The 26,789-nt window shown below is 34.3% G+C and overlaps 1 protein-coding gene across 1 annotated transcript in view; it reads right to left on the bottom strand.

Annotated features, from left to right (window-relative positions):
• Pcnx1 (pecanex 1) overlaps positions 1 to 26,789 on the bottom strand; it is a 151,168-nt gene that overhangs the window by 97,834 nt on the left and 26,545 nt on the right. Inside the window, exons 2-6 of the mRNA XM_019204323.2 lie at positions 26,082 to 26,290; positions 15,585 to 15,690; positions 10,656 to 10,701; positions 9,881 to 9,970; positions 3,969 to 5,675 (exon numbers count right to left, since the gene is read on the bottom strand). Coding sequence (XP_019059868.1) covers positions 3,969 to 5,675; positions 9,881 to 9,970; positions 10,656 to 10,701; positions 15,585 to 15,690; positions 26,082 to 26,275 — 2,143 coding nt within the window. The 5' untranslated portion in view covers positions 26,276 to 26,290. The remainder of the gene's footprint in view (positions 1 to 3,968; positions 5,676 to 9,880; positions 9,971 to 10,655; positions 10,702 to 15,584; positions 15,691 to 26,081; positions 26,291 to 26,789) is intronic.

The raw sequence follows: 26,789 nt of genomic DNA, 5'->3' as shown, positions 1-26,789 counted from the left end.
CCTCTTTTTTTTTTTACTTCACTGATCAACATCTCTTGTCTTGGTATTGCTGTAAGGGAAGATTATTTTACCAAATATGTTTCACTGTACTTAATGAACATTCTTTTAGAATGCCTCAGCTTTCTTCATAAGATAACCTAAATATATTCTTAATGAATCAAAATCAGCCACATATACATTTATTACAGCATTATATACTATAATTTTTTTTTTTTACTTCACTGATCAACATCTCTTGTCTTGGTATTGCTGTAAGGGAAGATTATTTTACCAAATATGTTTCACTGTACTTAATGAACATTCTTTTAGAATGCCTCAGCTTTCTTCATAAGATAACCTAAATATATTCTTAATGAATCAAAATCAGCCACATATACATTTATTACAGCATTATATACTATAATATAGTATTAAGTTATGATACTATGATGCTTTGAACACTATTAAAATTAAAAAGATGATTTGTGTCTGCATTTAAGGAACATCCTCCATTATATTTCTTGCTTTGCTCTATAGTTAATACAGATCCTCCTATAGGATTAAATATACTTTTCTTCTGCTGTTATTATACTTTTGAAAATGAACATTTGTTACACAGCTGAATATTAAAAGAGAAGTTTTATGACATATACCATCAAAATAAGGTAAAGCTCATATTATTGGATTAGATGTTTAAAAATGTTTTTCTGTTGGTATGAGAAACTAAGAATTCAGATACTAGTTTTATTTTTAATATTGTTAAGTTGCTTGCATCAACACAATTAAAGTATCTCTAACTTGCTTCTATGTAATTTATTTTCTTCTACTTTAATTTGGTATCACTGAATTAAAAGGGTCAAGGTCTGGGGATTTAGCTTAATGGTGCCACTGCCTGCCTCGCAAGCACAAGGTCCCAAGTTTGATCCCCATTACCAAACACAAAAGTGGGGGGGTCAAACAGGAAGGATATGTCTGTATAGCATAACAAACTGGCCTGTTTGATGATGATGATGATGATGATGATGATGATGATAGCATTACTAAACATTTACTATGTGTCAGGCAGTGGTCTAAGCATTTTATGTGTATTACCTTTTAACACATGTAAAATTCAAAACTACCTTATGAAACAGACACTATGATCATCGCATTTTAAGGTGAGAGCTACAACTTAAAGCAAGTAAGTTAGCTTTCCAAGAACCACAACAGTGGATCCACTTACTAACAAAGGTACATGATTCCATGTCGTTAAATTAGATTGCCTCCTAATATACAATATTTTTATTTTATTACTTTAAAATACATTTCCTAAATTTCATCCCTTTACACAAGGAACAGCATCCACCTTAAAAATAAAGCAAAAATATTTAGAAAATTCATCAATACCTTCAAATTCACTAAGATCTAATTATGTTTTATGTGTAGGCATACCAACGGGCAAGCAGCAACATTTTTTGAAGTACAGTATGTGAGGCAGACTCGGCAGCCAAAAACATTTCTCCTAAATCAGACCGTAACAAATAATGCTTCTAGCCCAGGAGTGGTGGTGCATGCCTGTAATGCCAGCACTTGGGAGGCTGAGGTAGGAAGATAGCTAGCTACAAGTTTGAGGCCAGCCTGGACTACATAGTTTAAGGTCAATTTGAACTACAGACCCTGTCTCAACATAATGCTTCTATAAATAAAAACTTTTAATATTTGGATTCTATGTAATTTTAAAATGTGAATAAAAACAAATCCCCTCCTATTATGTCCAATGTTCCTAAATCCCAAATAAAAACACTGTATTTAGTTGTAATGAAAAGAAATCAAATATAAATCCCCAACATATTTAAGCTTGAACTCCTTTTTTAATTCTAAACACAATGAAGCGCAAATAAAAATAGCTCTCCTTACAATGTTTTCCTTTGGCAAAAAATATTTTCAACAGCCCAGGATTACATTTTTTCCACCAAAGTAGGTAGCAAAATTTTTAACTAATTATTTGTTTCTTATGAACATGCAATGAATTTTTTGAAGTACAAACAACAGAAAACCAAAGCTGTAATTTGGAAGAATGAAGGTTTATAAGGTCCAACAACTGTATTAAATACCAAATAACATCTTCCATGTAACTCTCCCTTAAAAATGGAACACCCTACATTCCCTGTAAAAAGGAAATGGCGACTTAAACATAGACATAATTTACTATAGATCTTACACATATTTTGTCAGTATTTATATTTCAATAATATTGAGAACGGCAATACTTTTCTATCATAGTATGTATACTCAAAATTATTTTGATAACTTTAAAAAATCTATCTATTAAACCTAATGGTTTCTTGTACACTGCAAAAAACTTACGTGAGAAATCACTAAAACACATAGTAGCCAATCAAAAACTCTAGGGAATTTAATTGCTAATCGATACCAAGTGGTTACAATTACTTCAAATATAATTTATTCTCAATATTTAGATTTGATGGACTACTTTTTACCTTAGGCACTAAAGACTATTTTTTTTTACATTCTTACTAGTAGTTAAAACTTTGATAGAAACGTCACTAAAAACAAAATTTTTTTAAAAAGAATGTTTACAATACAAACGTAAAATACCGAGTGAGATTTAAATTCTTAAAGATAAAAAGCATAGTCATATGATTAGAAATGTTTGTACAAACAGAAAATCCAGCTTGACTTTTAATAAAAACCTGAACAGTTATGGCAAGATCATAAACATTAAAACTAAAGATATAAACCCAAATAAAGGGAATGGGAGTAGAGACTAAAAAAGCTAATGTGACAAGAACAGTAGATCTAAAACTTCTGATTCAATTCAAGATGAGCATTTGATAATCAAGAAAAAAAAAGCCATTCTTAGTAGAAGAAAATAGTAAGACACAGAAACTCTGAAATTTAAAAAAACTGTCAAAGGCCAAACACAATGGCAATACAAAACTACTCACTTGGTTCTGTATAATTCTCCATAAATGTGAAATAAATCAGCTATTACTTTAACCAAACTACCACCACTATCCTAAGGGATATCATATACCCATTAACAGACATAAAATGCCAATGTAAACTACAAACCTCAGTTTAATAAACTAAAGAAAACTATAAAGTTATAGAAAAAAATGAAACTTTCATGGTGTCTGAAACGTGAATTAAGCAAGAAATGAAACCAAAGACATAGACAAAAACAAATCACAGTTTTCAAAGTACATCATCAGAGCTATAGTACTGTATTTGGAAAAATCTTATATAACAGGTTGAACGATCTAATTCTGGAAGTTCAATAGCACATGCTGTGTAAGAGATAACTAAAAGAGAAGCAGGAGGTAAACTTGTAGAGAAAGCGAAGAAGTTAAGGAGGATAGGAGAGAACTATAATGGCGTTCAAATTGACTGGTACGTTGTACACATGTGGCAACTTCCCAAAATAATCCCATCACCACATAATAACCATATACTAATAAAATACAGTAATTCTTAAAGAGATGACTAAAAGTGGTTTGGTGTCCTAATAAATTCCACATTTTACTGTTGCTATAGTTGTACAGAAGAAGGGGTAATTTTTGTCCTTGTCAGTAAAACATTAACCAGTGGCAACTGGCTTAGAAAAGTGGAGGCCATCAAGAACAAACTGACAGCCAGGTGTAGTGCTGCACACCTGTAATCCCAGCACTCAGAGGAAGCTGAAGCAGGAGGATGACTGTGACTTTGAGGCCAGTCTGAACTATATCGTAAGACCTTTTCTAAAAAAAAAAAAAAATGATAAAAGAAAGAAAAGAACAAACTGATGGTGTAAGCGAAAAAGTGTATTCTTGGTATTCATACCAAAACTTTTTTCTAAGACAATCATCTCTCCTTCATTGAAGGCTTGTTTTCATAACACAGTGGAAGAGGACTATTAAAAGAAAGTGTATTTTAATAAGCAATACTCCCATCAACAGTACCCAATCTGCAGTGACTCTTGAGGAAGTCTCTTCTTGTAGTCTACTTACCTCCACTGATGGCATCTTGCTCTTCCCCTTCTGGAAATGCAACCTGGCTTGGCAAACTATTCCTAGATCGAGTGACCGTCTCTAACTGTGAAGCCCGTCCCAATAAAGACAGCTCATCTAGCACCTCTCCTTCTTTGGCCTCAAGATCTGATTTTGAAGTGGTTAATGGCTTAATATTTTCAGGTGCCATAAGCCTATGTGAATCATTCAAACATGCCACTGTGCCACTGTCCAAGCTCAACACTCGGGCACGAGTCTTAGCACTAGTTGTACTGGAAGTCCGTCGTGTGGCCCGCTTTTTGCTGGTTCCTTCCGGACCCAGATGAGCTCTATGTGTGTGTTCTGAGTCTGCCCCCCTTTCTTTATGAATGTGTTTGATCTTCAGAGCACTGTATCTGCCCTCAGGAGACTGACATGAATGAGAAGTGGTGCTGGAAGAGCTGTCACTGCTGAACTGGTGAGCAGACTGAACACTTGATGCTCTACTCAAGTCACTTTGATCACTAGAGTCCTCATCATGACAAAATATAGCACTATGTGGTTTAGTTCTGGAAACAGTTCGAAAAGAAACATAGTCCCTGTGCCGGCTTGAGTCAAAACTGCTGGCTCGTTTCTTCCCTGTCCGTCTCCGGCCTGATTTGTGGGCAGAAGCTGTCCTATGGATTAAACTAGAGGATTTGGGTCGAACAACCCCTTCCTTCTGCTTTCCGCCAGTGTCTTTACAAACTTGTGAATCCACCACAGAACTGGTCTTCTCATTCTGCTCCTCTTTGTTTTCAGCAGTTTTCTCAGGTGGTCTGTTTCCCGGTGCAGGAAACTCATTCGCATGGGGGTTTTTATTGGCTTCCTCAGATGCAGAAGTGCTAAGTCTTCTCTGGTTATGTATCTCATCAGAGGCTTGAGAATGCTGGGCCTCAGGAGCCCCACTATTTGAACTCACTTCTAGGACGGTCTTGTCACTGTTAGTCCTTTTATCACTGGCACAGCTACTCATCTCCTCTGGGTCAGGACAGGACTCTTTATTCCCAGTGCTCCTCTTTCCCATGTTAGGAGACTCCTCATGCTCTGACAAGATGCTCTCTATGTGAGTGGAGCTGGTCTGCTCGCTTTTATAGCTGCTGACAGTACTGTTGGTGTCACGGTCTGTCCCACTGCAGTAGCTCTCTGTTGACCCGCTACTCCGTGTGCTGAGGCTCCTTAGGCTGTCTAGGCTTTTGTCAGCATTCAATGCTTTGTTCTTCCCACTTTTTGTGGGTGGCTGAGAATTACTGTTTTTCAGGTCATCAGTGTGCTGAAATTCCACTGGTAGACAAGAATTGTCCACCAAGGATTCTTTAGATCCAGAATGAGGCTTAGAAGATTCTAACTCACTAACTGGATCTAACCCACGTCTTTGCTGATAAAGAGGAAAATCATTCAGTGAAGTGTCAGGAAAAGCCACAGCAGAGCTAGAAGTCCGTGGTACACCTCGTGGCCGGTGATCTTTCCTGTAGGAGTGTGAATGTAAAGGTACGAGAGAAGCTACTTCTGTGTCACAGGCACTGGAGAGAGACTGATCGATGTGGTGGTGGTGGCTATGACTCGGCACGCTTGCTTTGTCACTCAAGTCCCTTGGTAGGTCCTGTCCACAAGAGGACAAGGAAGGCTGAATGGAGATGAAGGAGTCATTGGAGACCAGACGGAAAAGCTTCCGATCAGTTGCCAAATCTGTTCCAAACACATATTTGGAAATGTTAACACAGATGTCTGATTTGCTTCTCTATTATTTTACAATGGAAAGAATTCACAGCATACAGTAAATCAAGTATAAACAATTTCTCAAGAAGTTCACTGATTAACAGTTGGCCAGTCACTCCTAAGAGCTTCTTTCTACTCCACAGATACACAGAAAGCTTTCTACTGATGGAATGAACTGAATTTTCACATCTTTCAGTTATTCAACCAGCCTCCAAAAAGGTTCCATAGACTATCACCGAATTTAAAAAAAGAGGGGGCAATAGAGGATTATATTTAAAATGGACCTGGATTTCTAGGCAAGCTCTATCTCTAAATTACCAGTGAAGAGCCAGTGGGTTACCCTTCTAAATCTTCTATAAAATCAACCTTATTGAATAGTAGGCAAGGAATATGGAGTTAGTAACAGTGTTTGACATAATGCCATCACAACTTATGGTAGCTATCATTATTTTACCTAACATTACTAAATCCTTTTGAAAAACAAAGATGATTATTTTAAAAATCAATGAAAACCTAATAAGAAAGAGGAAAAAAAAATCAAAGGGTTAACCAATGCCCAAATAAAATATAGCATAAATGATGCAAGATATCCTACTGTGCTTTATGGCTAAAAACCAACAATAATTACTAGACAACATAATGAATTTTCTCTTTTATCACTGATATATAACAATTACAAAATGCCTCATAACAAATTTCATAGCCTCCTGTATCTATAAGACCATTCCTTTAATCCTCCTTCTACAGCAGTAATTAAATTTCCATACATACTTTGTAACTATAATGATAAAATGTAGATATAAATATAAAATAAGTCCTTCTACCTACCTAAGTTGTAATTTATCTTGGAATACACAGAACCGCACAAAAGTTGATTTTTAAATGTACATTTTGACAGGCAGGACGCTTAAACCTGTTGTTTGTTTGGTAAGAAGAAAAACTATGGTCTTATCTGTCATATTGTATAGACAAAGCATAATAGATTCTACAGTGAGACTTTTCTCAGTAGAATCAATGGTAAAAGCAGATACTTCTCCCTAAGATTAAATAAACTGGGATACTAGAAATATTTATGAACTTAAAAAAAAATCTTTACTGAGCTAAAACCCCGGCCCAAAAAACTTAATCTTCATTAAATCTAAATAATTAAAAACTTAGAGCATGCAGTATATACCATATAAATTGTGCTTTATAAATGACTTGTTAGGCTTTTTCTTATGTCTTCAAGATAAAACAAATTATTATTTGCACACACATATACACACACAAAATACTGTACTTAGATTCTTACATTCTGTAAATTCTAAAATTTAAAAGTTAAGCTGAGTATGGTGGCATACACCTATAATTTCAGCACTGTAAGAGGCTAAGGCAAGGAATCACAAATTTGATCCCAGACAAGGCAATTTAACAGGATCCTGTCTCAAGATTTAAAGAGAGAGACAGAGACAGAGACAGAGACACACTGAAGACACTGATTAATTGCTGAAAATGTAACGCAGTACCACCAAAACAAGAAAGTAAAGAAATACAAATGGAAAATACACCTCTACATCCTAAGGTTTATTCTGATAATCTGGAATAATGTGACAAAGGGAGTACCAGCTAATCAATTAACTGCTAACCAACTAAAAGTCACTGTCCTGTAAATCCAAACCAGTCAGAGAACCACAAGAGTTGACATTCAGTAACACTATATTTAACCTAGAATACTGTATTTGCCACTAGCTGGTGTCAAACCATAGTCAAGACCAAGAAAGAGCTGTGTGAAGCTAACCATGCAGGCTTGCCCTAACAGTTTGTTAACTTCCTAATAATCCAACCCCTTCTCTAACCTGTGTTTTTAAAAAAATATTTACATACAAACAACTCCTAACCTTAAAACGCCTACCCAAGACTTCTCACTTGAATTTCAGACTTCCCTGTTTGGCTGTATGGAGGTCACACTAAACACCATCTTACTTCCCCATGCTCATCAATATATTCTTCCCCCTTTCAGCTAAAGGGGACTCCATTCTCCTCTTGCCTAACCCAAAATCCTTAAGAGTCATATACTACTACTATTTCCCTTACATGACATATCCAAATCCATCAATCTATCTTCTTTAATATCTTCTAGATACACACAAGTGGCCTTCCCTGGATTAATTCAATAATCTGCTAAACAAGCTCTCTGCTTTGGCTTTTGTCCCTTTTAATATACTCCAAATATAGGTGCCACAGTGTTCTGTTAAGTAACACAACCATTTAGCAAGTCATCTTACTCAGAATCAAAGCTAACATCTTTAAAATGGCCAAAATTCTACAAAACTCGGGCCCTCACTTATTCAAAACAAGCTACATTATTTCCCAAAATTGACAGGCACATTCCTACTTTCCAGTTTTTGTGCTTGCTATTCCCTCTGCATGGTCATCAGAATATCTTTCTCTCAGATACTCTGATGGCACACACCTTGTCCTTCTTCAAGTCTTTGCTTAGGTGAAGTGTGCCCTCATTCTGTTTAAAATTATAATTTCCCCAGCCCTCACCACTCCCTATCCTATGTTACTACTTACTACACATAAAGTAGAATAGCAAAGAAAATAAATACTTTCTCTTTTAGCGATAATAATGCTTATCTGAAAGGAGAGAATATTATCAACTTCAGACACCTGTTAAGAAGACTGACTGGGCAAGCACACATACAATGCTCAGAGGGGAATTAAACCAGAGATTGACAAATAAGGACCATGGAACCAAATCTGGCCATGTTTATAAGGAAAGTTTTAGTATAACAAACTATGCCCATTCATTTACTTATTGTTTATAGCTCCTTACATTCTACAACTCATTTTACTCTACAACTGACTTGCTGGGTAGCAGGAGAGACCATACGGACTGCAAAACTACCTGGCCTTTTTCAAAATAAGTCAGCTGGCTCCCTAGCCTGGACAATAATATGCACTCAGTGAGTGTCACTATTATTTTCTATGTTAATGCACAGCTAGCTATAAGACTAAATATAAATCCCAAGCTTCCAGACTGTAAAGATCTTTCTTACATATGACATTTTACAGATATAAAATAATGAGCTATATCCGAAATGTGGTAGCCCCAACCACTCTACAACTACTTAGGTAAATTTACAGATTAGAGAAAGGGATAATATAATTCTCAAAGTAACTGATTCACCTTTACTAAAAAAAAAAAAAAGTTCATTCTCATACCATACCATTTAGAGGTCTTTTATTTAGGGGAGGGGGGGGTATATTACAAAAGCAAGTACATAATGACAGCTGTTGTAATTCCAAAAAAGCAGAGAATTACAGTGCTAAGCTTCCAAGTACCAGCAACAAAATATACTTGTAAGAAATAAACTTAAATTATCAAACTAATGGGAAAATACCATAATTTAGTGATCTGTATATAACTTAAAAATAAACATCACAATTAAAAATAGGAAATTTATCAGGTAGTCTGCTAACAAATGTTGCCCATAACTAACAAAAGCAACAAGAATGGAAACAGGGAGACAGGTTTCTCACTCAATTCTGGCTTCTTAATTACTTATAACCTTGAGTAAGCTCCATTTAAAAATAGGGATGACACTATCTTTTCTTTTCATGTTTGAAATTTTTAAAAATCACACCTGAAAATGTTAAAATGATTATAAAATTCAAAAATATTTAAAAAATAAACTACAAGCACACACAAAAAAAATCCAAAATACTCATAGGTAATGGAACTGAATAAGGAGGAAAAAAATCACATATAGCCAAAATTTCTACTTGCAATCTGCTACAAGGCACCATGTAGGAAATAGATACAGTTTCTCAGAGAGTCCAATGCCAAGTTACTTCTCTACCATACTGTAACTTCTGCAGCTGGACAAGAGATGAGAAAGCTGTCATTTAGAGATCACACTAAATGGAAAATAAGTGTTACATACTACACTTTCATTTACCTGATCTGACCAACTACAGCTCCCATCTCTTAAAATTTCTCCATATTTATTTGGCAGAATATATATAACTGAATTCAGTAAAAGAACTTTTGAAGCTATTATATCAGTAAGTCATTTTAATGTTTTCTAAAAGTAACTATATTAAATTTCTCTCAAAATGTGAGTGACATATTCCACAGATTCACCCTGGTCACCACAATATAGTATCACTGTGAAGCACAAAGTTCTTACCTTGCTCCTCACTTCCTTCCTTACAGAGACTAGAGCTCTGGCCCAGACTTAAACTGATATCATCAGAAGTCTTAGCAGTGTCTGTATCTCCTAGGAAGAGAAATGTGATGACATTGGAATAACCAAGAGAGAACATCAGGAGCGAGCGTGGAAGATACCTGTGAAACGAAGTACTCTGTATATCAAGAGTTATAGTAATGGAAGATGCACTGTGTGAAGTAGAATGGACTATCAGAGGATACGCTCAGTCTCACAGAATCCAAATCATACAGAAAGCTTCATAAGGCTACCTAGTAGAACTGTTTTTTTAAGTAATTTTTAAAAAAGGAAATGCAAATTATACAAAATTACGAAATAATATAAATTTCCTTCCCCTAAAAAGGTGTTGGGCAAAAAGTAGTATAAATATAGCTTACACAGAGGTATAAAACAAAAGAGGGGAAAAACTTTCCCTTTTTTACAGTTTCATTTAATTCACATCAAATTAACTTTCTATGAACCTCACCTAACCCTATGAAAGCATTTTCTCTCAGCAACAAAAGTTTCTGATAAATCAAACTTATACTTCATGAAATGTCATACAAATGATCACTTTTGTGAAATTTAGATGATAAAAGAATAACACAATTTAAATCAAGCAATCTTAGTAAGATAACTTTATCTGTAAAATGATTTTTTCATTACATTTGAATGTACAGTACTGTTACCTTTATTACAAAAAAAAAGAAAAAGCAATGGAAAGTCAGAGGCAACATTCAAGTCATATCATGTCTACCTTTAATAGTTGCTGCTGTTCCGAGACGAGATGAACCAGATCCAATCTGTAAACACAAATTAAATCAAACTAATTAAAATACTAGCTATGTCATTACCAATTCAAACTAGCAAAATTATAAAATAAAATCATCAATTTTATCAATCACTTTTATTAATATTAAGTTACCTGTTGGGCATGTTCTTTCAGAACCACACAACCTGCTTGCTGAGGCACAGTCTGCACTGTCTTACAGATGTGCTGAGATTCTCAATCTCTCCGCACACTCAAGACTGATGCAGCCCCCAAGGCCCAATGGTCTAACCTCAAGCAATTCATGTCATACAGTCATTATCATTTTGTATATTGCATCATGGCATGTCCATGTTATAAACAAAAGCAAAAATAGGCACTAAATCTATCTGAAATAGACTTTTAGGGTATATAAAAGGAAGGTCTGGGGATGGTGGAGGCAAACTATATTAACATGCCACAAAGAAACAACATAAATCTTACTGTCAAATTGTTAGTGCAACAATATGTTGCATCCTTAGTTCCAGATAAGTTAGTACTTTGTAGATGGTTAGAACATTTTAAAAAATTGAAGGCATCCACAAAGCTCCATTTTTAAACACAAACTATAATTAGAAAACTAAAATCAGAGTACTTAACTTTTAGTGCTTATATTCAAGATGGTGTAACACTTTCCTACATTTTCACAGCCATTATTATCTATTATAGTACCATAAAGATCATATAAACAAATATCACAAATTCCATGAACACAGTAAGGAATCCAAATATAACAACATGATAGTTAATTACATCAAGCAGCCCTAGCAACTCTTCCTACAACTTGTTTTCATGAGACTCAAAGAACAAGGAAAACAGTCGAGCAAATTTAGCATCATAAAATGTAAAACATCTTATAATTATTTATGTATTAGTTTTCCCTTTCACTAACTGAATTTAAGAAGAGTATATGCTCAGAATATAGATTAATGTTGCCTTTAAAGGAACAAAGAGAGGACACCCATAGAAGGGGTGAATTCACTGAGGTGTACACTCAAAATTGTACTATAGTGTATAAATTACATGTCAGTGAAAAGTAAATAAAAATAAGCACACAAATATGAAGGAAACTAGTAAACCTTTGGTGCAACCAATTAAAAAATAAGCATCAGATTTTGATGACAAATACAAACTCTATTTTTCAGTCACTGTTGTTGAATACTCCATTACTTGCTAGCACACACATTCCTAACAGATACCATGGGTGATTATATTTTATTCTTCATGCCCTTCTATATTATTTGTGATTCTTCCAAAAATATAAGAAAATCTTGACTATTTGTGATAGAAAACAGAGGATCGAGAATACAAACTACAGAATATCTAAATGCAATGGTATCCCAAAGTGTCACAGTAAAAAATCATTCAACAACATTAATATTCACAACACACTGAATTAAGAGACATGAGTTCCAAACAAGCACAGTACACTGTAGCTCCATTTTGTTTTAAAGACTTTTATTAGTCAGGCATAATGATGCCTGCTTATAATTCCAGCACTTTGGGAGGATGAGAGAATTTAGTGATTTAGCAAGACCCTGTCACGAAAGAACAGGGGATATAGCTCAGTGCAAAGGCCTTGGATTCAATCTGTAGTATCAGAAAAAAGATTTTTATTATTTATGTCATGAATTACGGTAATTTTCTTATTATTTCATTTGTTAAATTTTCTAATAATAAAAAGGAAAAAAGTAAGAAAACAATGGTGTCTCCCTATACTTAGAGGTATCTTAAGTGGCTTGCATAAATTAAAACATTCTAGTATGTCTTCCCTGTGGTAAATGTCACAGGGCAGGTCCCACAAGGACTAAGAATGTGAGATGTCACAAGGAAGGCTACTGTCAACTAGAGAGTATATAAGGCAAAGTCAACTCTCCCATGAAGCACTGCCTTTCTCTCTATCTGAAATTAGTTTTCCTTTAAAATCAGCCCTTTTTCTGTATTATTCCAATGGTAACTATCATTTTGTGAAAGGACTTTGCTAATATACATCACATTTATTACTTGGTTAGTTATGTCATGGGTTGCAATCTTTACCCCAGACCATTAAAGCGTCTTCAATACTATCAGGCACTAGAATATCTGAGAGAAGATAAGTGACAAAGGAAAGAGAAGGGAGAGAAAAAAACAGATTAAAAAAAAAAGAAAGAAAACTGATAGGCATCATAAATTAATATCATTGTTTTAAACTCCAAAAAAGAAAGACAGAATTAAAAGGGTAGAGACTGAAAGAATCAGGGTAGTGGTACCAAGAGGAAATGAATGATAACAAGGGCTAAGATACAGCCATTATGTCCAAGAAGTTCACTATTTATATCATTTACATAAAGCCACTATGAACAGAATATGTACCAAAAACAGTATGACTACATTGCTACTACCTGACTCTACTTCTTCACTTCAACTTTTTCAACAATAATGTCATCCATATAAATAATATTCATTATAAATGGTATAAAAATGAAAACACTAATACCTAAAGAGCATAGAGCTTCCCAATTGCCCACTTTAAGAAAAATCTAATTGGATATTCTGTGTTTGTGTACTTTAATCATACTGAAGAAAGAACCCCATCCCTAAAGTAAGTAGGGCAAGTTCTAATCAGAGTGACGACAAAAACTACGTGTCAAAGGTCCTGGCCACCACCGTGCCCTTTCACCTCCCTACTACAAAAAAGAAAAAAGAAAAGGTGCGGCTCTCTCTAAAGTATTATTGGAAAAATGTAGTATAACTCCCTGGGGTAATGTGATATTGCCTATATTTATCAATAAGAATAAAAGCTAAGATGAAGAAACAAAACATATAGCCATATTCGAGGATTAAGTCATTTTATTCTATAGAAAGACTAAGGGATTAAAAAAAAGAAAAAAGAATTAATGATAAATGTAATCATTATGTACCATAAACACATACTAATAAAAATAAATAAAAAGAATGAAAAAAGTATAAGGACATCAAAAAGCAGGATAAGGGATAGCAACACTTTTCTTCAAACAAGTACTATAAAACTTGAAACTTAAAAAAAGTTATCAACCTAATAAATACAGTATAGCATTTAAAAAAAATACTTCTTTTTTTAAAAAAATACCAATATCTCCCATTTCATCAGTTTGTTAGGGAAAGAAGACAAATTCAAGGACCTACTTGTTAAACTATACTTGACCACAACTAGAACTGTTACCAAAAATTCACTCATTTGAACTTTAAATCATGAAAATACAATTCAAATAGAAGCAAACCATCAATCAAAATAAATTAGGAAATAAGAATCTTTTCAAGATTTGATTTATAGAATATGCTATTTTTTATAATATTCTTCTGACCAATGTAAAATGGTTGAAAACTGTAAGATAGTCAGGAGAACTAGATCTGATATCTATTTTGTTAAATGAGGAGCCAAGTCCAACTTCCCTTCTAAAGGTTTATTATCTATTCACACAAAGATGATTAGTAATCATTAATTGAAAGTCAACTGTACAGTATATTATACTGTGGAACGTATAACACAAAGACTTTCTATTACACTGTAGAAAGCAAGAGGAAAACATTCTGTAGAGACTGATACATTACCATCATGCACCAAAACCGATCTGCTACAATAACTTATTAAGTGTTCCATCACCAAGAGAAAGTGTCAAAACTGTGAACGGTGGCTCACATCTGTAATTCCAGAAACTTGGAAGGCTGAGGCAGAAGGATCACCATGAGTTCAAGGCCAGCCTGAACTACAAAGCAAAATTCTTGTCTCAAAAAACAGAGAGAGAGAGAGAGAGAGAGAGAGAGACAGACAGACAGACAGACAGACAGTGCTGGAGGGAGGAAGTCAGGCAGGCAGAAGGTCAATACCATAAGGTCTTTGAAAATCGTGAGAAATTAGGTAGTAATAAGTAGAGTTAAAGACAGGAAAAAAAATAAGAACGAAGTAACCTTCCCTCCAGAATAGAACAAGAGAAGGAAGAAGAGTGGTTATCCATAAGTTGTGTATGCAACAACAACAACAAAAAAATGCTGAGAGAATGAGCAAGCAATGCTGAGCCTAGATTGGTGATGGCAAATGGTTTGTAGCTTTCAATGCTACAAACAGCCCACTGTGGCACACATCCCACAGATTCACCACCATTGGGCTAAACCCTGACAGAAATCAGCTGTTTCCCCCACATAATGGAAGGGCATAAAGTTCTACAATGAGAAATTTCTCCCAAATGGTAAATTTACTGTACTCCACCTAGTGCAGTCACCTGCTCAGAAGGCAAGCCTAAAAGACAGGGACCTGGCTTAGCCCAGGAGATGTTTAGGATGAGTGAGAAAGCTGTACAGTACAACCAAGGTTAGACCAAATGAAAGTACAACAGGCCACAGGTGAGTGGCCTTACAGCATTACTCTTCTAAATATAAAGTTACAGGGCTTGCTTAGGCAGCACATATACTAAATAAAAAGTTACACAGCAAGAAGACATTAAAATTCGCAAAAGCAGATTTGTATTCTACTTCTAGTTCTACGATTAACATCTCATTTGGGTAAGTTATTTCCTTTTTTGTTGTTGTCATGTTTAAACTAATGATAATACCAGACATCTATACCTTTCCAATACAGATGATGGAAAGATAAGTAAGACAGAGCAGCAAGGCATGCATATTCCTAAGGCATTCAACATAACTGTCTTGATCGAACTATACACACAGGCAGTAAACATGTGGTACCTGCTCGGCAAATATGCATTTACTAATGTGAAATCAGTTAATAAAGACACTATTAATAAGGAATCAAAAAATAATCAAAGATAAACATCTAACTTGCTGTTACAGACATGAAACTAATGATTGAGACTACCATCAAGGGGAGGGGAAGAGGCAAATTAAAACAGCGGAAGTCACTACCTGATTGCTTGGATCTAGACCAGCATAAGAATTTCTTGAGCTGCAACCAACTGGAGGTGTAGTCTCTCGAGTGAACTCAGACATTTCAATCCCTCCACCAGGATCACTGTGTGAGAAACATGAGAAAAAAAAGAATAACTGTCATTATTCTAGTATTAATAATTTTCCTTTCATTCCCTTATTTTTTAACTTATAACCTTTTTCTGTAATACGGAGGTTCTGGTTTTTAAGAGAAAAAAAGTAAAGACTTATTCATGATTTATGAGTCTAAAAACTGGCACTATATAATAACATCAGTACTTGAAAATATTTAAAAACCTCTTATCCTAAACTGTCTGCATCCAATCCTATATTAGAAACTAGCTTTAATTACAAGCACAACACACTAAATATTTTATGATATGTGCCATAATACCACTTTAACAAAGAAACTGCCTTTTGTTTCCCAAGAGCAAAGAGAACTTGGTCAATTATAAACAAAAAAGTAATTAGACATCACATTAACTGATGTCTCCAAGAGAGAAATCTAAGCTGCATGACACAGCAATGAACAGAATAGTCATCCCAGCTAAATTACTTATTTGTATCTGTACATTTTAAGTAAACAATTTATGAGATACTGTTTTACAAAACTGGAAATCTAAGATTTTATTCTTGTGTATGTTGAGTCAGAAAGCCTAAGTTTAAAGCAGTAACAACAGTATCAGAAAATCAAAAAGGAAAAACATACTCTTGTCAAAGGGCTGAAGAAGCCCATGTAAATGGGAACTCAGAGTTAGAAACAATTCATACCAAATTTCAAAAATCTTACAAAATGTTATATAGTAAGTTTCCTCAGGAACACAACTCTTAGAATAACTCATAATTCTATTTTTTACCCAAAATGTTTTACTCATTCTACCTGTTATAAATAGTAAGCTTATTATTAGTATAAAAGTTATAGTATACAGGATAAACATTATAATAGCAGATACAAAATGTCTTGCCATGCAGCATCTAATTCAACCTAGTTAATAGAAAAAGTGCCCTAAAATTCTGGGTAACACTAAGTCCACCCCCTTAGGTATAGAGTTAGGCTCTACTGGCCAAAGTCAATCAGGAGGGTTCTAGTGTTGAGAGAGAAAATGTCTTTGTATCTACACTCCACGCTGAGACTTAAAGCCTGGAGCTTCTGCACCATCTTACAACCATGAAGCAAAGCCTGTATAAAAAGCTAACATAAAAGAGCTGAGCCTAGCTAAAAGAAGGGAAGCAGCGTCATGAACTAACTGTCTGAAACTCTGCACCCTGACATACCTGAAGACATCCTTCACATAAAGCCTTTTCAGTAACAGAAGCCATATATTTCTCAAGGTTTTTTGGGTGGGGTACTATGCCGCAATCAAATATAAGCAAAAGAGAGTCTGATCACAAAGCTTGTTTTTCATTTAAATATTTATTGCTATAGTATAGTGTTCTTTATTATTAGTAAAGGTCTTATAACTATAATGTTCCTTGTTAATAATTCCTACCTCCAGGCCACTGACTACAGTTAGCTAATGTCTAACAAGGAAAACTAGCTTTCTAACTTGCTATCTAGCTACAAAAACAAAAGATTTTGGAACTTGGTTACAACTTTAATGGCCAATTCAGGGCATAAATGAGCATATATGAAAAAAAAAGGAATATATTTAAGTTTGTTAGCTGCTCAGTGTTAATTTACACCAGCTATATAATATAGCCACACTGAGGAATTCTTCTGAATTGGACAAATCTTAAGGGTATATACAGGGTCAACCACAACTAGAGTCAGTTAATGATGAGTAATAGCCAGCAATGTTCCTGACACCTATCTCTACTGGACTGCTTGCTCTAAATCAGACCCACAGAAACCAGAAGATGGAGGGCAAAGTGAAGATTAAGGAATAAAACATTCAACATCACAGAAAGGATAGAGAGCCCTCATGTTCATCATTTTTGTAAATATCAGCTTTATTGACATATAATTCACATATCATACAATTTGCCCATTTAAACTGTATATAACTCAGTGGTTTTTACTGTGTCTGTAAAGTTATGAAACCATCATCACAGTTTTAGAACGTTTTTATCTTATCAAATATAATAAACCCCTTTTGGCTGGGGACTTAGTTCAGTGGCGCTGCCGCCTGCCTGGCAAGCGCAAGGTCCCAAGTTCAATCCCCAAGTACCAATAAAAAAATAAATAGTAATAAAAACCCTTTTAGCTATTTTCCTTTACCTTTTCCATTCTCCCCAGCACTAAGCAACTACTAAGGCTTCTGTCCCTAGATTTGCCCATTCTGGATGCTTCCTATCAATAGCACTATATAGTACTTGACATAATCTTTTGTGACTGGCTTCTTTCCCTTAAAATTTCCTAAGTTCAGCCATGTTACAGCATGTATCAGCGCTTCCTTCCTTTTTATGGCCAAATGATATTCCACCACATGCAGTGAAACTACATTTTATTTCTCCAGCCATAGGCAGAACAATCTTGTCCACTTATACATCACTTCTAATAGCAAATCCAAGTGATTACAATCTAAATGTAAGGGCTGTGGATTTAGCTCAGCAGCATAGCACCTGCCTGGCAAGCACGAGGTCCTGAGCTCGATCCCCAGTACCAAAAAAAAAAAAAAAGACAATCTAAATGTAAAGTTATTAATAATAAATAAATCAACTATTTCCCAAGTACTTATTATACCCCACTTATAGGAAAATGTGTTTTATACTTTCTGATGAAATCTTTCCCAAAATATATGATATAAATATTACCACTCTCATTTAACAAACGAAAAAAATTGAAAACTAGAAGAGCTAAAGTTTTGCCTAAAGTCGCAAAGGAGCAAATAACAATCTATCATTGGCATATAGAGTTCAAATGAGAGGTAAGAACACAAACGATACTCAGCACTTTACAATGTGCTGTTTTCTGTTTTTCACACACTTGAATATAAGTATTCATCATCAGCGTGAACCAAGACAAAGTTTGAATACCATTCTGTAAAATTCTAATGCCCATGTTCTAAGAAACCGTTTTACCTTTCAATAAAAAGACATTGCATATTTTTCTTCTATTTCAAAACTGAAGCATAAACACCATTATCTAGAGCAAGGTTTCCTAACTTCTGCCCTACTGACATTTGGGGACCACATAATTCTTGACTGCAGAAGATTGTCCAGTACATTATAGGATGGCTAGCAGCATCCCTAGCCCTTATACCCTACATGTCAGTAATATCCTCCAGCTGTGACAACTAAAAATGTCTTCAGACATTGCCAGATGTCCTGCGGGGTGGAGTGGAATCATTCCCAGGTGAGAAACAATGATCTAGTACTAATACTGGTCAGCATATAACACTGAGTGGGAAAAGAGGAAGAACCCAAAACATGAAGAACAAAATGGACAGACGGCTCTTTTGTTATAAAAATCATGTAGCAAAATTTCTATACTCCATCCTTCTCTACAAATTCACAAGTAGAATTTTCAGGCAAGCTACACATGTTCTAAAAATAGCTAAACATATACAGTGGCTGAGTAAGAGTTTTTCTTTATTAGCAAGACTTGCAGGGTTTTAGCAATGGAGATTTCAGCACATACCTGGAAAGTATAGTAGTTTACAATTCTCACAGAAGCAAAGTGGTCTACTGCAGTAAGCAATACACCAAATTCAGGGAATCTCTACCTTTATGCCTTAATTTCCCCATCTGTTAAAAAAAAAAAAAACCAGGTACAGGGAAAGGCAGAAAAGCAGAAGAGGGGTCTATTCTGAATTACAGAGGAGACTTCACTAAACTAATTTCTGATTATTATTAGAATCACATTAACCACTCATGCTCTGACTTTGCCCAGAAACTTCACGGCACCATTATAGTACTAAGTGTACAAATCTAATCTAGATTATGATGATGCTCATAAAAATATGGATAAAATAAAATCCCCAAACAGAATAAAACTCCTTCAGGAAACATCCTAAAATTCAACTTCATATAGTTTAAGGGGACCTTTAGCTTACATTATAAGCATTACTGCCATGAGAAACACAAAATATAGGCTCCAAAATATTTGTATTAAAATCATTAAATTCAATGTGCTAACTTCCTCTCCTGAAAGGTTAAAATGTAATACAAGCATTAAAGATGTTAACTCTTCCTTTAACATAAATATTTAAGCACTTTTCAATCACTGTGCCACATAAGAGAGGCCAAGGAAAATTAAAGGCTCAAGAAGTTCTGCTATTTCATTCTTCCATGCAACCAACTGGTAACTCTGTTATACCCACCACAGGTGCTCTGTATAAAATAGACGGCATTTTCCTTTTCTTTTCCACAGAACATAAATCAATATTCAATAGTGTGAGGGCAAGAAAAAAGAGATACCAAAAACAAAAACCTAGCAAGGCATGGTAGAACAGCACACCTGTAATCCCAGGATGCCGGGAGGCTGAGGCAGTAAGATCACTACCACACTAAGCTACATAGTGAGTTCAAGGCCAGCTTGAACTATACCTGGAGACTCTGTCTCAAAAAAACCAAATACACAAATACCTAGAACAAAGACTGTACCTTAATAAAGAAGCTTTACTGTAAGATTAGAAAGAAAGGTAAGGGTATACATGCATGCTATTTCAATTTAACCATGTGCTAGAAGCTATCGCCAATGAAAACAAAAAACAAGTATAAAACTAGAATAAAATAAAACTTGTCATTATGGATAATTAAGTGATAACTACACAGTAAATTAATATAGAAGTTTTCAATAAGGCTGCTGGATACAAAGTAAACTGTTGAATTTAAAGAAGAAAAATTAGACAATTTATTTATTTATTTATTTATTTATTTATTTATTTATTTATTTATTTATTTATTTATTTATTGGTACTGGGGATTGAACTTGGGTCCTTGTGCTTGCAAGGCAGGCCACCAAACCACTGAGCTAAAGCCCTGGCCCTGACAATTTAATTTTTTTAAATAAAAGCTATAGAATAATATAATCCCTTTTAATGGAGAAAACTGCAAAATTTTACTAAAAGGAATTTTTAAAAACAAAATAAATGGAGAGATTTGCTATTGTATATAAATATATTTGCAGCAATCTACATGTATTTTCAAAGCAATTCCAATAAAAATACCAAGTGCTTACAAACTTATCCTGCTAGACTCTATAAAGTTTATATCAGAGAGCAAAGAGTCAAAAAGAACAAGGTTATATGGTTCCCCAGCAGCCATCGAGAGCCATACCAGAAAGTTACAGTCATCAGAACAGTGAGGTAGAGAGGCACAGACAACTAGATAAGCCGACAGAAAAGAGACATTAGGAACACACCACCACGTCCATACAGAAATACAGTTTATGAAGGAAGAACACTGCAGATTTCTACAGAGAAAGACAGTCCTAACAAGTACTAAGTAAATTAGTCATTCATAAAGGAAAAAATAAGTCTTAATCCCTACATGACTTAGTAATTTCACATGGAATTGAAATGTGAAAATGAAAAAAACACAAAACTTTTAAAAAGACAATATAGAAGACTATCTCTGTGTAAGAAATAATTTCCTAAAACAGAAAAGGGCTAATTATTAAAAATGCGAATTTTTATTTTATTAAGTGTATGAATGTATAAAAATTAAAAGAAATCTTAAGGAAGCAAAATGATACATCACAAACCAGGGAATGTCTATAATATACAAAATTATTTTTAATAGCAAAACATTTATTGGTACATTTTAGCATACACAATGGTGACACTCATCATGGGGACAAAATTAATAAAGGAACAGCATGAAATATATCTTTTAAATTTCTATTAAAAAGAAAATGACAACTCCAAATAAAAATGAGACAAAACAAATGTTGGTACTGAATGAACAGAAAACATGACTTGAAAATAAATATAAAATAAGATGCTCAGTAATCAGGAAGGCGATCTAAAAGTCACAATAGCAAATTTTGTTTATCCTCTTTTAAGACAATGACTCAATAAGTCATTAAGTTGCCCGAGCTGAACTCAAAACTTGTGATCCTCCTGCCTCGACCCCTCAGGGTGCTGGGATTATGGTGTGTGTCACCACATCCTTACCAGAATGGCAAAATTTTACAGTCTATCACTATCAAATGTTAATGAGGATACTGAATAATAAAGACTTTTAGATATCACTGGTGAGCATAAATGTGTAAAAATCATTCTGTAAAACAACTTATAATTACCTAATAAAATTGAAAATGAAAATGCCCTATGAACCAGCAAAAATAAAGCACATATACATATGTGTACCAGAAGATATAAACAATATATTATTGGAAAAATATTGGAAATAATCTAAATAGGTTATCAACACAAGAATGGATAGATTTTAATCTATTCCTGTAGTAAACTACATGATAGTGAATACAAATAAACTACAGCTACAAACATCAATGTGAGTGAATCATGAAATAAAACATACATTTCAAGAGGGCCCTCACAGGGAATACCCACAGAAATTCTCTTTAGGATGTCCTGAAGCAAATAAAACAATGTATGTAAGGATACTTACAAAAGTTTGTACCACAATAAAACAAGGGAACTATTGATACAGTGAAAAAATGGACACTCCTAAAGGGAAAAGTGGAGTTATATTCTTTTTACTTTATATATTTTTATATACTTTTTGGACTATACATTTCCATATAAAGTTTTTTAAAGCTAAAAAAAAAACCAAAAGAACCAATTCATTAACAAAAAAAAAATCAATATGACATCCAAAAGTAATAAGAACAATACAGAGGTTACCATATGTGAGGAAATGTTTTAAGTGCTTTCCATATAATATCTTATTTGCTGAAATAACCTGTGAGATAATACTATTATTTCCCTTATTCTAATGAGAAAGCTACAGCATAAAAAGCTTAGGCAATTTCTCCAAGGTCATACAATTAGGAATGATCTAAGCCTCAGCTGACCTGCGTGCAGAGTCTACAGTCTATTTGCTTATCCCCTATCTTAATAAGATAAAAGAGAAAATGTGCAGAGCACATTTCAAAAATCTAAAATTTTATAAAATAAGTAAATAAATGGATGATAAATGGAACTAAATGCAAACCTCAACTAAGTTCTTGGGTGATATTTCCTATTTTGAAGGTTGAATTTCTCCAAATTTAAAGCAACTAACATCAATACTCCAAAGCAACACTTTGGAGAATGAGCACAGGCAAATATCTCACAAAAAATGTTAAACAATTATGAGAGTAAGAAAATATTGAGAAGAGGTTCATATTGTTATGTATTAAGCATGATATAAAAGTACTATGATAAACACAGGACCATAGCCAAGTATGGTGGCATACACTTGTAATCCCAGCTATTTGGGAAGCTCAGGCAGGAGGACCACAAATTTGAGGTGCAATTTAGCCAGACTCTGTCTCAAGTAAAATATAAAAAAGGGCTGGGGAAGTAGTTCAGTGGTACAGTGCCTGTAGGTTTGATCTTCAGTGCCAAAAGAAAAGGGGATGAAAGGCCAAAGTATGGTATAAACAAACAAGTAAGACAGCAAGATCAACAGGGCAGAAAACAAAGCTCAGAAACTGACCAAGCACAGCTGACCCTCCATATCCACAGGTTCTGTATTCGTAGAATGAACAAACATGGATCAAAAGTAATTCAAGGGGGGAAAAAGTCTCCTAAACACATACAAAGATGTTTCTGATCATTATTCCCTAAACAATGTAGTGTAACAAATATTTACCCAGCATTTATATGGTGTTAGCTATTTTTAAGTAATCCAGAGATGATTTTAAAGTATATGTGAGGATTAGCATAGGTTATATAAAAATACTACACTATTTTATATGTAAAGCATTTAAGCATCTGTGGACTGTGGTGTTCACAGGCACATGGAGCTAATAGCAGCAGATAAGCAAGAGACCACTCTGGGTAAGTATGTTACATTAAAAAAGGCATTTACAATTAATGGAGGGAAAATGCACTCTTTAATGAATTTATTATTTAATGACTAGAACAAACCAAAATTAAGTTTGATTTTTTTCAAACTGACAATAATTTAAAAGTAAAAATAAAATGATAAAAACAATGAAGTAGGTACAAGTGACTATGTAACATGGAGGAAGGAAAAATCTTACAAACGTCATCAAAGGCAGAAATAACAAATATAAAATAGACCATAAAAAATAAACTGTGGCATATATAGAGACAAAAATGCCATAAGCTGAGTTAAAGTATCTGAGACAGAAGACAGAGTTAAGGGCTAGGGATTTAGCTCAGTGGTTCTACTGCCTGCCTTGCAAACACAAGGACCAGAGCTCAATCGATTCCAAGCATCAAAAAAAAAAAAAAAGGTAGATTCAGAAGACAGAGTTAATATTCTTCATAAATATGTATCTTCTCCAAATAAACAGCCAAAAAAAAAACTACCAATAGAAAAAATGTCATAGTATAACAAATAAATGGCAATAACACACAAAAAAAATTCCTTTTCACTAGCAATCCAAAAGCAGAAATACAGACAGAGGATGTAGCTCAGGAGCACCACATCTGCCTGGCAAGCACAAGGTCCTGAGTATGATTCCAGGTGTGTGTGCGGGTGGAAGGGAGCAGAGCTATTTAACAATAAGAGATCTATTACAGTTTTGTCAAAACACTTCTCTCAGAGTTGTCAAAAGTACAACAAAAGAGGCCCTCAAACAGCTGGTCACAGTAGTTAAATGGAAAAATGAAAGCTGACAATATATTTCAGAAATCTCAGAAACATAAGTAGCTATTCCAGTAATTATGACTCTTAAAAAATTATGGTAAAACATTTAATCATTTGAAATGTAATCATCACACTGGTCTAATACTGAAATTTGAATTTGAAAATAACATATAACTAAAAATGGGATAGCTAAAATTATGACACACAGTGGAGTATTATAAATCATTAAAAATCGTATTACAGAAAAACTATTCTCCCTACTTCAACTGTTTGCTGAGTCACTAGTAGTGCCAGAAAGTGATTTAAGACCTGGTAATATAATAAATAATTTATAAGAAAAGCAAGGTCTCTGAGTTCAAGAAGCTTGTAAATGTAAACAGATGACTAAGTAAGATAATTTTAGGTAGTGATTAATACAAATGAAATTTATTTTGAGTAAAATATGTGTTCAGCAAATAATAGGGTAATCACGAGAGAAGAAAAATGCAATTGAAAAATGATAAAGACTTTCAATGCACTGGGAAATACATAGAAATATGACGTGTCTTCATAGAGGTATACTCACTTTGCATTGTATCGTTTATACCTTAATACCTGAAGGAGCTTGTGCTATGTTGAGTGGAAACATGGCACAAAAGCTAAAAGCACACAGCTGAGTGCTTGCATTAGTTGATCTTTCTTACCTTGGTTTCTACAACTGTAAATCAGAAATAATAGGGCTGGAGATTTGGCTCAGTGGTTCCACCGCCTGTCTCACAGCGCAAGGGCCCAAGTTCGATCCCCAATACCAAACAAACAAACAAACAAACAAAAAAGCAAAGAAATAATACAGCAACTACCTCACAGAATTGTTCTGAAAACCAAATAAACTTGCATATGTCAAATGTTCATGCCAGAACTTGTTTTAAGAATTACATTAGTGCCCATAATTCCAGCACTGTGGGAGGCTAAGGCAGGAGGATCCCAAGTTCGGGTCCAGTCTAAGCTACTCAACAACACTGTTCGATCCTCAAAATTTTTAAAATAAAATAAAACTATGAAGATTCTGGATTCAATGTACACAATAACACAAAAGATGAAAACAAAAAGGAAAAGAAAGTTACATTAGTTATATCTACTATTATTTCTGTAAGATCATAAGAAACTTTTGCCTCTAAATAAAATAGATCCTTCTGTCAAAGGCAGAAAATTGGTGGAACCAAGGCAGTACTTCACAATGTAACTGTAAGCAACAAGGACGTTATTTCAGCTAGACAAGGAAGGAAAAGCCTCCAGGAGGATGTGACATCTACCCAGACTGAATCCTGACAAATCAGTCATGTAAAGATGGAGGAAAGGAACAGTTGCATTTTTAAGGCAAGAGTATAAAACTGAAAGATATTTACAATAGATTAAATGAAAAATGCAGATCATGCCAAGAAAGTATCACAATTTGCTCGATACACATACACTTTACTTGTATGTGTAAACTTTTTAAATGTTGAGATTTATAAGCCATATTTAATAATTTCTTTAGGCTATGTTTCCTTTAGGCTAGGTTTTGGTTTTTTGTGTAGCTATTATACAGTAGGATATTGTGTAACTTGTTTATAACAAGGCCAAGGATATCAATCTACTCCCTAAAGCATGACAGTTAGCTTTGCTCTGTTCTAATATTATAATCTGTTCTTGTCATTGTACCTATGGTTGGTAAGATCTAATGTTGTCTTAAAATGATATGGAGAGCAGATACAACACAATAATCATATCTTTAAAAACACACCACAATCTATATTATTACAAAACAAGTGACAGAGCTTTACTTACCTTGGTCCATTGCTGTCTTTTCTTCTGGTTGAACAGTTGCCTTGTTCAGCTTTGGCTCTCTGATCTGTAAATTCATTTGTGCTCCTATCAACAACTTCTCCAGCATCGAGTGCTCTGTGTAGTCGATAGTTGACCATCTTCAGAACAATGAAAACAGCAGCTACCACAGGACAATAAACTGCTACTATAATCATGGAAGAAGGAAGAGCCTTTAAGAGAAAATAATGATATGCATTTTAGAGTATTTAATATCTTATTCATGAAAATGTGCATCTAAAATAATAAACACATTTATACAAAGCAATTATGTTACTAGTATTAAATTGCAGAAATGTGAGACTGTACTGCCCATAACAGAAGCCACTGGTTGCTGTAGCAATAAGCAGTAGAAACATGGTTTGGTTTCAATTGAGATGTATACTGAAAATAAAAGAATAATGAATTTCAAAGACTCAGTTTGAAAAAAATGTAAAATACCTCAATTTTTTTTTTTAATTCTCATTGAGTTTACTGCTACTTTTTAGGTATACAGTATAGTTACATTCATCATTGGGATCTTGTACCTTTATATGCCAGGTCTTGGTTTTCATTTTTCCCCGTATCACTGCCCTCCCTTCACCCCCTCTAACCTCCCCTATTTACAAAAACTTTGTTTCGACTTTTTCATTTTCTCATATTTTTTTCTTTCCCCTTATTTCCTTTCCCCTA

This window comes from Fukomys damarensis, unplaced genomic scaffold (genome assembly GCF_012274545.1).
Source record: "Fukomys damarensis isolate Sample0158 unplaced genomic scaffold, DMR_v1.0_HiC HiC_scaffold_21, whole genome shotgun sequence".
NCBI lineage: Eukaryota > Metazoa > Chordata > Mammalia > Rodentia > Bathyergidae > Fukomys > Fukomys damarensis.
The sequence above is the reverse complement of the archived record's forward strand: the minus strand, read 5'-3'. Positions and strand labels throughout refer to the sequence as shown.